This window comes from Sardina pilchardus, chromosome 21 (assembly GCF_963854185.1).
Source record: "Sardina pilchardus chromosome 21, fSarPil1.1, whole genome shotgun sequence".
Classification (NCBI taxonomy): Eukaryota; Metazoa; Chordata; class Actinopteri; order Clupeiformes; family Clupeidae; genus Sardina; species Sardina pilchardus.
In genome coordinates, this window is record NC_085014.1 from 27,964,206 (window position 1) to 27,977,853 (window position 13,648).

The 13,648-nt window shown below is 49.5% G+C and overlaps 1 protein-coding gene across 1 annotated transcript in view; it reads right to left on the bottom strand.

Moving 5' to 3' along the window:
- Positions 1-1,477: 1,477 nt before the first annotated feature.
- Positions 1,478-13,648, bottom strand: part of mcf2a (MCF.2 cell line derived transforming sequence a) — a 27,946-nt gene continuing 15,775 nt past the window's right edge. Inside the window, exons 14-31 of the mRNA XM_062524322.1 lie at positions 13,302-13,473; positions 11,088-11,158; positions 10,826-10,911; positions 10,542-10,608; positions 10,133-10,248; positions 9,969-10,038; positions 9,654-9,746; positions 9,443-9,535; positions 7,815-7,940; positions 7,353-7,574; positions 6,798-6,890; positions 6,595-6,673; positions 6,101-6,164; positions 3,980-4,080; positions 3,485-3,600; positions 3,100-3,212; positions 2,783-2,886; positions 1,478-2,234 (exon numbers count right to left, since the gene is read on the bottom strand). Coding sequence (XP_062380306.1) covers positions 2,194-2,234; positions 2,783-2,886; positions 3,100-3,212; positions 3,485-3,600; positions 3,980-4,080; positions 6,101-6,164; positions 6,595-6,673; positions 6,798-6,890; positions 7,353-7,574; positions 7,815-7,940; positions 9,443-9,535; positions 9,654-9,746; positions 9,969-10,038; positions 10,133-10,248; positions 10,542-10,608; positions 10,826-10,911; positions 11,088-11,158; positions 13,302-13,473 — 1,827 coding nt within the window. The 3' untranslated portion in view covers positions 1,478-2,193. The remainder of the gene's footprint in view (positions 2,235-2,782; positions 2,887-3,099; positions 3,213-3,484; positions 3,601-3,979; positions 4,081-6,100; positions 6,165-6,594; positions 6,674-6,797; positions 6,891-7,352; positions 7,575-7,814; positions 7,941-9,442; positions 9,536-9,653; positions 9,747-9,968; positions 10,039-10,132; positions 10,249-10,541; positions 10,609-10,825; positions 10,912-11,087; positions 11,159-13,301; positions 13,474-13,648) is intronic.

Consider the following 13,648-nt stretch of genomic DNA (forward strand, 5'->3'; position numbering starts at 1 on the left):
ATCAACATCCGATGCTTAAAAAAGAGCGGAAGACCTGCAGCGTTGGAGAGCGGAGACAAGTGCCATATTGCATCCTCCCTGTGAAAAAAAAAGAGCGTGATGTGGCATTGCAAGTCAGAAGAGAAGGCTGTGGTGGTGGTGTGCAGAAGACGTCACTTAAGCAGTCTTATGAAGCCCTGCCTCACGCTGAGAGAGAACAACTTGATAGCGAAATAAATAAATTAATAACACACAAAATGTGTACTCTGCAGCCATGCCTGCTGCTACGCTGGCCTCATTTCCACTTCAAACGCCAGCGTATCAAAGGCGGCCCTCCAACCTCCAACTGGGGGCTTGATTTGATGTGGTAAATTCATATAAGTCTGCAATCAATATTTAATTAAGTGTTCGACACAGTGGGTATATTTCATGTTTGCTGTATGATCCTGTTTAATGGAAAGCCTAAGATTAATAATGTGGTGATAGTGGAGGAGCGGCACGTGCCCGCGATTCGCCGCTCTGTTCCTCTGAAGTAGGAGATAGAGGGGGAAGATGGCTGTGCTGTGCTGTGCCGTGCCGCCCCGACTCTCCAGCAGAACTACAAGACGTGTCAGTCTGTGAGGAGAAGTCACGTGGAAGCAGTCGCTGGTGGAGACCTTCAGATGTCCAAATCCCATTTCACTTCTTGATCTATTGTTAAGTAGAGGGCTGGGTTTGCCAAAAAAAAGTGAACCTATTTGCAGTCGACAAACCAGTAGAAGAAGCAGACAGGCAAGATCTTAACCAAACCTACAGTATTTTCCATTTGAAGGATATGTGTATAAGCTATAGTAATGGGGGGAGGAGGAGAGAGAGAGAGATTTGAGTATTTGTGCAAGGGGGAAGAAGTAAGTATCTGAGAATGTGGATAAGTGTGGAAATCTAGGCGTGCATATCTTCAGTCTGAATACTCCCCTTGGGGAGTGGAGCACAGTTCTAAGTCAAGGACCTTGGGAATGAAGCACCCATGCAGCATTAGTGTGACCAAGCTCAAAAAAAAAATATCATAAAGCTTTTGGTTTCCAGTATCTCTTTTACAGCCTTTAAAGTGCCTTTACAGTAACGTCTGAGGTCAAACACAAGTTATTGCGCAAGAGTTGTGCAGCAGGGATAGCAAATTCTACGTTGAGCTAGCAAAGTGAGAGAGAGGCCAAAATACACGGAATAAAAAGGCATTATGGCACAGCATGGTTTGGCATAGAGCTCGGGGAGAGCCTTTGGGTGTGTGACCTCGGCGGTCACTGAGGAAGAGACGCCCGGCACCACACGCATACAAACACACACGTACCACTGATTAAAATGTCCACGTGAAATAGACAACCGCATTACAAAAGTCAGGTCAAGCCAAAACCTCACAAACACATCTGAATCGCACACACACACACACACACACACACACACACACACACACACACATGCACACATACACACGCACACACACACACATATGCATACACACTGACACGCTAATAAGACAACACATTTCCTGCACATCATGAAGAAAACACATCATGTGCAGGTATTTGAGAAGTTCTCTGCAGTACTCCAGGGTCCAGGGCCCAGTGTCTGAGTGAGGGGGGTCTGGGTGGTGGTGAGGGAGGGCACAGTAAAGGTGGAGGCTCTCTTGAGAGGAACTAGCTGAGATAGCTATACCTCACCTCCTTATCTGGAGCAACAGTGTTCTTGAGCATACCCTCCCACCACAGAGAGAGCAGGCCTCCACCACAGGTGAGTGAGTCCAGTGCACCATAGCTACCTGTCCTTCCTGCAGGGCCTGCATGGCCTCACTGGAGAGTGTGTTCTGTGTCCGGTCCCCTCCTGGAGAGCGCCTCACACCACAGGTCCAGTAACGTCCCCCCTCCTGGTGAAGCGGCAGTAGCCTCAGTCCCAACGCCCGCCAGAGGACCCTCTCTCTCTCCTGCACACCTCCAGAGGACCCTCTCTCTCTCTCCTGCACACCTCCAGAGGACCCTCTCTCTCTCCTGCACACCTCCAGAGGACCCTCTCTCTCTCTCCAGCACACCTCCAGAGGACCCTCTCTCTCTCTCCTGCACACCTCCAGAGGACCCTCTCTCTCTCTCCAGCACACCTCCAGAGGACCCTCTCTCTCTCCAGCACACCTCCGGAGTCTCTCAGAGCAGCTGGTCCACAGCGGCCGGCGCTGGTGTTCCACGTCTACGGCGAGCTCAGCTTCCGTGCTTTCAGATTTCCCGGGTCTGCAGGGCATACGGATAAGGGAGCAAAACAAACGACACAATACTCAGAATCGGAACAAATACAGCTGATAGCAGATTATGCTTAGAGCCCTAACATCACAATCTATCTGAGGGGATAACTGCATTTATAATGTTCAGTGCGATGTTCCTTTAAAACAGATTGTCCAAAAGCAAAGAGGATTAGGGAGATAACATGTCCATTCTGATTACTGTTGCAGAGTATCATGAGGAGTTTTATACTGTATGGTCTTATGGCCAATGTTCACTCTGTATCTCACATATGGGAATGAACCCCGCGAATGTCAGCATGACGTGAAATTGACATGTGTGTGTGAGTGTGTGTGTGTGTGTGCGTGTGTGTGTGTGTGTGTGCAGATGTAGGGAGGGCGGGACCCCAGCATGTCACTGTCATTGTCATTGGTCAGTGAGAGGCAAATGTGGTGCCAGTGGAGCGTCGGTGATAGGGCACCCGTGGGGGCACGGTCCCATGTGTGAGATACAGGAGCCAGGGCTACGGAGGTGACCTCATGAATAACATGTCCTCCTACCCCCCAGCCGGGTGCAATGTCCTCTGCTGCTGTCTGCCAGGACGTGCTGCAGCGTGGAGGCCTGGAGGTGGCCCTCCTGTCTACGACTCAAGTTCTTCACCAGCCTGTGGAGAGAGCACCACACAACACTACTATAGTCACCCGTAGGCAGGCACACACAGCCATGAAAAGCTAGACTGTGGCCTGAGTACACTGTATTCTAACACACCTTTGAGCATGACAGTAGGCTACTTGTAATATGAAAATAACTTGGTAGCAGTGTCTTTGAACATGTACTTATTGTGGACATGGAACCAATAGGTTTAGCAGCTACTGACCAGATGCCCTCACTGTCCTCCCGCTGCAGCTGGATGATGTCCCCACACCTGACGATGAGCTCATGGGGCCCATTTCTAGGAGCGTCAGCCCTGGTCCTGTACCTGCCCGGGGTCTGAGGGAGGCAATGGGGGAGGGAACTAGCTTAGCAGACTACAGGGCTAGAGTAATGCAGTACAATTCATGTTTCATGTACAGTAATATATTATAGGCATACAGCAGATGTACAGTATCTTATTTGATTGACACACAAGACAGAACAGTACAAATAAAGGAAGTCCAGCTAGTCCTTTGTGTAATGGATTGAAATAATCTACTGAGCACAGCTTGGCCAGACACGGCCTGTTTGAGCATGACTCCATCAGGAGCAGCGGGTCAGGGCCTCACCAGGTGGACAATGTCCTCCTCCTCAGTGTCAGACAGCGGGAAGGGGCTATGGCCTCCACTCCAGTCCTCCAGCAGACCCTCACAGATATCCACTGAGTGGAGAGCTCCAGGCCAGCCTGACACACACACAAACACACACACACACACCACAGACATGATCTCTACTGCACTCTACTGGACATTCTGTGCAATGACGGCTTTGATGTGAAAAGACTGCTCCATTAGAAGCTCTTGACTCCAGCTCTGCAAAGGGCAATTGATGTAAAACTGAGAGACAGCTGATGTGTTTCTGAAGATTGAGTCAGTGCTGCTCAGATTTAGGGAGTGGGAGTTAGATGTGGGGGATGAACTCTCTTGGCAGTGATCATGGAAGAGAATAGAGATGTGCATGGCTCCATGTGTGTGTGTGTGTGTGTGTGTGTGTGTGTGTGTGTGTGTCTGAGTGTGTGTGTGTGTGTGTGTGTGTGTGTGTGTGTGTGTCTGTGAGAGACTCACTGCGTCTGTTGCGCCGATGCTGTGGGGACAAGCTGAGCGGGTCGGGGCTACTGCGGCCTGACTCTGTGTCCTCTGAGCTCACCGAGGTCCGCTGCTGCTTGCTGGGAATAAAAAACACTGAATGTATTCTCAATTTAGGAAGAGGTACACACACACACACACACACACACACACACACACACACACACACAAAAACACCAAAACAGAGTGGCACAAACTGACCACTGTACCAAAAGCTTAGGCTACTGCACAGAGAGTCCATGTCACAGCCATTACCCAGAACAGAACAATGTGGACAAACTCTGTGTTCCTGAAGTGCAGAGTCATGCTGGACAGAACTAAAGATGAAATACACTACAGATCTGGTCTCGGTTTATTAAGATCCATTTTTTCATGGATAAATCTGATGTATATCCATTTGAGAGGCAAAAAAGTTCAGGACTAATTACTAATTGCTTGAAAAGGTCAGATCTCAAAAAGCGAGCCCCATCTTAGAAGCATGTTTCAGCTTTCTGCTGAGAAGACAACAGCACCATGATGAAAGTCAAAGCAAACAGCTTGTTATGTCTGGTCACTTCTCCCGTCAGGCTGTTGTTTGTTTGTTTGCGTGTTTGTTGTGTCTGCACTTCATGCCAAACAACTGCACAAACCAATGCAATAATGGAGCGAAGTTGCAAAGCATGTCCTGGTACTGAGAGACATATGACCGTCTGACCGGGGGCAGCGGATGAAGCGCTGATTGTGACTCCGTCTGGACCATGGAGGGGGGAGAGGGGGGGGGGGGGGGGTGATGGGACAGCTGCAGATGGTGAGGACTGGTGAATGGAGCAGCCACAGAGCTGTTGACTGTGTGTAGTCAGTATGGGGCAGGAGGCAAACACAGTGGTGCAGTTCTTAGGCTCTTATCCCCCCCCCCCCCCCCCCCCCTCCCTTTTTGATTGAGTCTGCGGAGCGGGCACGGCGCTGGCGGGTGTGTTACCCCCGGCGGGCTAGCGTCACTGGCGCTGGGAGGGGCGGGCAGGGCTCCGGGAGCGCAGGCACACGCAGGCGCCGGCCGACAGAGACACAAGGTCCAGCCGCGGCAGGTAGCCCTTCAGGCCCGAGCGCAGGGCCCTGCAGGAGGAGCACAAGGCAGGCCGCGCCACACGGCCGGTCACCACTCACCGCCTCCTCATCATCCAGCCACCATCATCATCCTCACTTGCACCACCATCACAAACACACTCACCCTCACCAGCTTAGCCTGGCTAACTGCACGTGCTCATATTATAGTAACCTGGATCATCCTAACACTCAGCAAGCTTGATGAGTCACTCCAACACACACATATGTACAATGTTAAGTGAGAGATGATCACTGGTACACACCAACGCTGACACACACTTTCGTCCACACACAAAAGATTCACACACACACAACCACACACGGTAAATTATGGTCTTAAAGATCCTGGCCAAGATGATGGTTTAACAGATGTCCTCATTCTACTGAGTGAGTTGACTAACTCAGAGCCTTGACAACCTCAGAGCATACGTTCAACTATCAGAAAAGGAGAAAAAGTCACGGTTATGGCACAAATAAAAAAGATTGTTGTTTGCTATAAAAAGGGTTGCTGTATGCAAATGGCAACCTTTTCTCCTTTTCTGATTACTTCTAAGTTTGGGGCCAGCACTCTTAAAAACCAAAAAGAGACTGCATGAAGCCTGCTCCTACCCTAGAAATATCCATAGGCTAAGCTAACCCTAGAGGTCTGGTGATGACATCTCTGAGGTCTGCTCATTAGTAAGTGCTGAGCCTTACAGTACGTTGTGTCTGGACAGGAGTCAGGACCATAATGTGGGGATGGGAATGAAGATGGCAGAGGGAGTTAGTAGCTCAAGTTAAGAGGCCTGCTGATCATGGAGGTGTTATTGCACACAAGCTCACAAGCTGCTACTGTACTTAGCTACACAAACACAACACATACACTATGACTACATAGAGGAAAAGACTAAGATTTAGAGAGGGAGGGGAACAGAACATGGGGAACAACTTACAGTAAAACAACAGGTAACAGCAATAACTTCTCAAACAGTGTGTGTGTGTGTGTGTGTGTGTGTGTGTGTGTGTGTGTGTTCTTACCTCTCAGACAGGGGTGGGGATAACTGGATGTGTTCCGGGGTTGGGTGGGTGAGGGACAGCTCATCTATGAGGACAGTGAGACAGAAGACACTCAACACACGTAGAGCAGGACACACTCTTACTCAACACACGTGGAGCAGGACACACTCTTACTCAACACACATGTGGAGCAGGACACACTCTTACTCAACACACGTGGAGCAGGACACACTCTTACTCAACACACGTGGAGCAGGACACACTCTTACTCAACACACGTGGAGCAGGACACACTCTTACTCAACACACATGTGGAGCAGGACACACTCTTACTCAACACACGTGGAGCAGGACACACTCTTACTCAACACACGTGGAGCAGGACACACTCTTACTCAACACACATGGAGCGGGACACACTCTTACTCAACACACGTGGAGCAGGACACACTCTTACTCAACACAGGACACAGTCACTAGTACATCAGGCCACACTTGATCATGTGAATGAATACCTCTGAGAATCTTCTGCTGGTTGGTGAGAATTCTGCGGATCTCGTTCAGCCAAGCTAGCTTAACTTCTACTGTTGGTGCCTTTGGACAGAGAGAGAAAAACAACAAGAAACACTTAATTCACATTATCCAGTTAATTAAAAAAAGGATTTTAGAAAAAGCAAAAAAAAGCAAAACAAAAAGCACTGTTGCAGAGCTGGCTCACCTGCACCAGGTAGACTTCTTCCCTGCCACTGTACCAGATCTCAAACTTCTTCACGTCTCCCTTGACATTCTCCGTAATGCCTACTGCACTCATCTGCCAAGGGAGAACGAACACACACACACACACACAAACACACACACACACACACACACACACACACACACACCACATGTTCACAGCAGGACTGAGCCCACACTGCCTGTTCCCAGGCCTCCAAAAACAAACTCTCAACTAATCATCAGTCAGTTTAACAGGCCTCCAGCTGGCACACACACACACACACACACACACACACACACACACACACACACACACACACACACACACACACACACACACAGCCCTCAGGTTGGCACTACCCACGTCCCCCTGAGCTATGGCTCAGTGAGAGATGAGAAAGATAACAGTGGGTGGTATGACATGGCCCCTCAGCCTAAAACACACACACACACACTCACACACACTCACACACACACACACGCAGCGAGTGCCAGCGGGGAGGAGGACCTGTACCAAACACGGCCCAGCAGGGGTGGCCCCCCCGTGCCCCCCCACCTTGAGACAGTGCTTGAAGCTGTAGGAGGGCGTCTTGTCGGGCCCCTCGCCGTGCTCCTCGCGCCGCTTGCAGAAGAGCAGCGCGCGCTCGTGCAGGAACAGGTGCCGCTGCATGGGCTTGAAGCGCGCCAGCTCCTTCATACGCGTGGGGCCCTTCTTGTGGCTGATCCACACGCTGAACGAGCCCTGCATCAGCAAGCGGCCCAGCGCGCCCAGGTCCCCCTAGTGGCAGCAAACAGCAACAACATGCCAATTTATATCCATATAACACAACTGCTATATGAGAAATACAATCAAACAACACAAGAAGGTTCATTTACAGGCAGAATATTATCTAGCCCAAAAGTAAGACTTGTACTGTAACACAATCATGTAATAATCGTCCTCTTACGTGCATCACTCTAAAACTCCTACACTGATGACTAGAGAGTAAGCCTGCCTCAAGCAGCAGCAGACACTCACTTCATAGCCGGTGATGGCAATCTGGTGCATGGAGTCATTAACAGACTTCAGGAGGTCCAGCATGGCAGACAGCGCCCCCTGCAGTTCAGATGTGCTCTCTGAACCCGCACTGTACTTCAGCAGCTCCTGAAACAGACCAGTGGAGACGGAATACAACCGCTTGTCAACTGCTTGGTAAGTGCCTTCAATCTATAGAGCATCTTTATTCATTCATACTAATATCTGAAATCATGTCAGGCATTAGTCAGCCGCCAGCTCAATGTCTGGTCATGGGTAAAAAGTGACGCTTTAAACCATGTTAACATCATTCTCCGATCACAGGTCTCATAGGTAGCAGCTTCCCCTGACATTTCCAGCTGTTGACATTATGGAGCAAAATATTATGTCACATTTAAATATGTGGAAGCAATACTGACAGGTGGCACTAAACATGTTATCACACCGTGTAATTTGGTTAACAACACGCATGTTGCCAGGCAACCCCTTCCACGGGCATTCAGTTTAACTGAGCGCGGTGTGCTAGTGAGGGAACAGCGCAGGCTATTCACCCCTCCTGACATCATGTTCCGGTGGGGTTCAGTCATGCTCGATAACTCAAAGCTGTATGTTCTCTGGCCCTGCTAACTACACCAGGTCACCTTCACACTCTGTAGAGCATTCATCCACATTGGCCATCTCCTGTGCTTTTGGAGAGAGGATCACGCTTCTGCAGCCAAGTGCAGAGATTCACACTGTGGTGCAGTGAAGCTGTGAATTGTGTTGTACTGACTGCAGTGCATCTCACAGTAAGGTGTGAAGGCATCTCCATCCATCACACTTTAACACATAATCTGAAAGTTGATAACAACAACTCCTGATTTGCAAAGTTTGTTTTCATAAGGGAAGCCAGGCTGAGGCACGGTGGATGTTTGTGGCAATGTGGTAATTTTGATTCCTATTTTTACGGCTGTCATTTAATACCAAAATAACCTTGAATGCATTGCGGTTTGGCATACTGACTCAGAGCGCTCATCAAAGGCCCTAACCTCTCGCGAAATAACAGTGAGTCTAGTCTCTGAACTCCACTGCGGCAGCATGCACGCTCGTGATGTGCTTGAAGGTGAGCACAGCTTGAAGTTGACTGAACAGGGCTGTCATGCTGATCCTTTGAACCCGTTTGCTGGTTTGAATGCACGTCAATTGAAAACAGTGGCTTTGTCTCTGAAGTCTTCACCGGCACGACTCGCTTTCCTTCAGAAACATCCGAAAAGTGGGAGCAGAGTGGAGGTACTAGTTCCTATCTCTGTTTTGATCTCCACAGTTCCTATCTGATCATTTATGAACTCAATATTCTGAGCAGATATTCAGATTCAATTGGAATTGTATCACAAATTGTACAGGGCCACTGACAATGGAAATCCACTTTAGATCGACCAAGACCCAAAAACCCACAAATGTCTACAATGGTGAGGATTGGTGGAGATGAACACCTCCCTCCAGAGGGACACCCTTAGCAGGAGGGAGTCTAGCCCAGAAGAGAGGCAGAAAGGCAGACGTGTGGATTTGAAATGTGGCTAATAAAAGGCACAGTCAGTACTGTGCTGTGCTGTGAAGTGTTGGTAGCATTGCTGCTATCATGGAGTGCTGACCTTGAGTAGGAGCTGGTACTTGGTAAGGCGCTGGACCGGTTTCAACAGGTAGGAGTCCAGGCCCAGTTTGTGCTCCAGTTTTCTCTGACACTCCTGGCAATGCAGCAAGCAGAACAGAGAGATTTAATCCCCACGGAGACGTGAACACGAGTGGAGATGTTCAAAAGCTTAGTTAGAGTGTAAATGTTAATGATAAGGACTGAATGGAGACCTGGAAGAAGGCACAGTCAGAGTACTGTCTCCATAGGGACTCTGAGCGAGGCTTGTTCTGACAGTAGCGCTCGTACACCTGGAAGTGCTCTTTCTGGACACATGAGAAGGGTTTTATGAGACAGGTATACTGGATAGGATGTCTATAAAACAAAAGCACAGAAATATACAAGCACACACACACACACAACCCACCCACCTACCCACCCACATACACCCCCCCCCCCCCCAACACACACACACACACACACACACACACACACACACATACCCCCCCCCCCCCCACACACACACACACACAGCTCTTGTTCCTCACCCGCTCCAGGAAGCAGGCCCCCACTGCCTCCGGAGTCTCCAGACAGCTCTCCAGGTCCTGCAGGAACACCCTGTGGTGAGAAGAGCACAGTTAGAGGCGGCCACTCTGACCCCCAGGAGCCCTCCACACCTCCCCATCATGCTCCTTTGGAGCTGTGGCCCCACCTGCTGTGGAAGTTGTAGATGTCTGGCATGTTTCCAAACAGGATGTCCCTCTTGTTGCGTAGGCTGGGGGGCAGAAGGGTGCACATGGAGGGGTTGTCCATCTCTGCTCTGTAGCCCTTTAGAGACCAATCAAATGGCTATGGTCATCATCGTCATCATCGTCATCATCATCATCATCATCATCATCATCATCATGACTGTTATTATAATCGAGGTCATCATCAGTGCCACCATCATCAAAACTCAAGACAAATTCATCCTCATCACAAATGTTCACACTTCACAGTCTTTTTTACTGTAGACATTTGCAAAGCATGTTCACCCTGAGACACAATGTTTTATTGATATGTTTCTATGGGACTCCAGCTAGTGCTGCTGTCTACTTTAGTCCACTGAAAACAGCTCTCACCAGCAATACAGACAGCAGCTCCTCCACATAGACCCGCTCAGTTTCAATAATCTCCCGCATCACGTGTCTGTCCCAACAAACAAACACACACACACGCACACGCAAATGAAAACGCACACGCACACACATTGTATTGTTAACTGCTGGACCTGTACTTTGCTTTATACAAAGAAAGAACATAAACACTGTCATTATTAAATGAAGATGTCCAATATACTGTATGCCAGTGTGTTTGTAGAGTTGGTGTTGTGACTGTAGAGGTGGGTGTTAGAATGCTGCCGCACCGCTTCAGAACGTCTGGACTGTCCTCCCCATCAACACCGTAGGACAGATAATTGCGGTTCTCCTGGTAATCATGCATCACCTCGATCTGAAACAACGATTCAACACAAGATTTAAAAAGAAAAATAATGATAGCACCAAAATTCATACAACCTCCAATGGAAGCTAAACAGAATCAAATCTCATTTAAATTGCTATGCTGCATGTCACAAAGCAACAAAGCCACTTGACACTTCAGTTATATAGGTCAGGGTGAGATGTCACCTTCCGTGAGTTGGGGCTCTTCCTGGATCCCCTCTTCCCCGGCAGAGAGAGGTCAAAGGTGAACTTCAAGTCTGTATCAAAGTGAGCACACAAAGGAACAGCACTTATGAGCCCAGGACTGCACTGAACGCCACAAAGAGATTAGAACTCCTTCTGATGTGTACTACTGAGGACTATGGATGATGGCAGACAGCAATGGATTCATGTCCTGTATGCCCTTGCCCTTCCTACAAGTGTTACCCCTCCATCAACCTGACCTCCATTTGACCTTGGTGTTAACCCTGAGTCCCCGCTCCAGTCAGCGCTGGAGCTGGGCTTTGAGGAGCGCCGCACTGATAATACATGCAGGGTGAGAGTTCCAGCTTCCCAAACGTGTCATCCTCTGCCAAGATCTGATTGGCATCCTCCTTTTGATTGTGTCCTCTCAATCTCCCTCTCCGTCTCTCTCCCATCAACAATCCCCCCCATCCCTCTTTCTCTCCCTCTCTCTCTCCATCTCTCTCTATTCATAGAACATCACAGCGTGTCAGTCTCCTCTATCACTCTAATCACACCCAACATGTTTCTCTTGATCTCTCTCTCTTAAAGGACTTCATTCCCTCACTTCTGAGCAAAAAGACAAAAAAAAAACACCGAGATGAGAGTCTGTCAGAGGTCTCGCAACATATCTTCCCCACCCCGCTTTTCTCATTACCCCTGCCTTTAAATGAAAAGATGATGGTAGTGACGGTGGGGGTTGGAGCGTGTGTGCGCGTGTATGTGCGTGTGTGTGTGCGTGTGTGTGTGTGTGTGTGTGCTTGAGGTAGGGAGGGGGGTCCATGTGAAATAATTCACCCACGAACATAAATGGTGGTGCTATCCTTCCCTCATCACTGGGAGGTTTTAATTGGGAGCTATACGCTCGCCTTTGTTCTGGCTTTCCCAGCGGTGGTGGCGGATCAAAGCGCTCTTTAATGTATGGGAGCGCCATATGGCCCTAGCGGCGCTCGGCGCTAACAGAGGAATGACACGTAGTAGAGCCACGCTCAAACCCCCCCACCACCACCACCCCCGGGGACGCGCGGCGATCCCCAGCGATTGATTAGCACAGGGGGTGAGACGGAGGAGAAGAGGTAAAAAGGTTCGCCTCGTTCGCTAGGCCGCGCCTGAACGGGTGTGTGAGGGGGTCCTCGCCATGGTTACGTGCTTGTTAGGTGTCGGAGGCCTTTACTTGAGGCCTGTGCTGATGACTTCATTAGAGGATGTGTGTGTGCGCGTGTGTGTGTGTGTGTGTGTGTGGGTGGGGGGGGTGCCTGGGGATCAGGTTGTTAGTGTTCACATCAGGCAGACAGGATGAGAGAGGATGAATCACAATGAAAGGACAGAGGCATCTAAAGGGCACCATACATGATACACACACATAGATACACACACACACACATACTGATACACAAGTGAACACTCAGACACGTACACATAAACAGACACCTAAACACACACATACCCAAGCATACTCACAAACACACGCAATAACACATACGTGCACACACACACACACACACACACACACACACACAGTGGTTTAATTGAAAGTCATGGTAAGAACCAGAGGCACTGAAAGTGTAGAGAAGGTGCCGCCATCAATGGCTGCCATATCTAGTAAACATCTTTATAGCTGGCTAAACATGAAAGTGGAATCCCACTCCTCTTTGTATGATCTCCACACTTCAAAAGGGCGCTTTGGAGAGAGCTGCCATACAAGAACTGTGATCCTTCAAACCCATGCTTGCATCTCTGTGCCTGTGCCTGTGTGAGACAGTGAGCATGTGATCATGTGATCCAGCCATGTGTGAGACTGGGTTGTGTGGGGGGCGAGTGTGTGTGCAGTGTGCGCTGCTGTTCACGTGTGAGTGAGAGGAAGAGTGTGTTTCTGGGGCTGCGTTGCATGTCTGTGATTTTGGCACAGCGTGCTCTACATATTGATGCTCGCCGAGTATCTGTGCTTATGCGTCATGAAGTATTTAACGTTTTTCGTGTATGTATGTTTGTGTATGCATGTGTGTGTGTGTGTGTGTGTGTGTGTGTGTTTGTGTGTGTGTGTGCATGTGTGTGTGTGTGTACTGTATGTGTGTGTGTATGTATGTGTGTGTCTGTATGTATGTGTGTGTGTGTGTGTGCGTGTGCGTGTGCGTGTGCGTGTGCGTGTGTGTGTGTGTGTGTATAGGCCATCTGTACCATGTTTGGGGGAGAAGATGGGCGATTTGGAGCGGGGCTGGTGCTCTGGCCGGGGGGCCACCAGCTGGATGGGCCGCACGTGCTTGTCGGCCAGCTTCCTCAGGCAGGCCAGCCGGCTGTCAATCATCCCCTGCACGGCTGCCTGCTTCTCAAAGGTCTTCCCGATGTGAGCCTGCACAGGAGGGAACAGCAGCACAGACATCCGTCACCCCCCACTCCACCTTAACATCCATCACCCCTTTACTCCACCTTAACATCCGTCACCCCTTTACTCCACCTTAACATCCATCACCCTCCCACTCTACCTTAACATCCATCACCCCTTTAATCCACCTAAATATCCATCA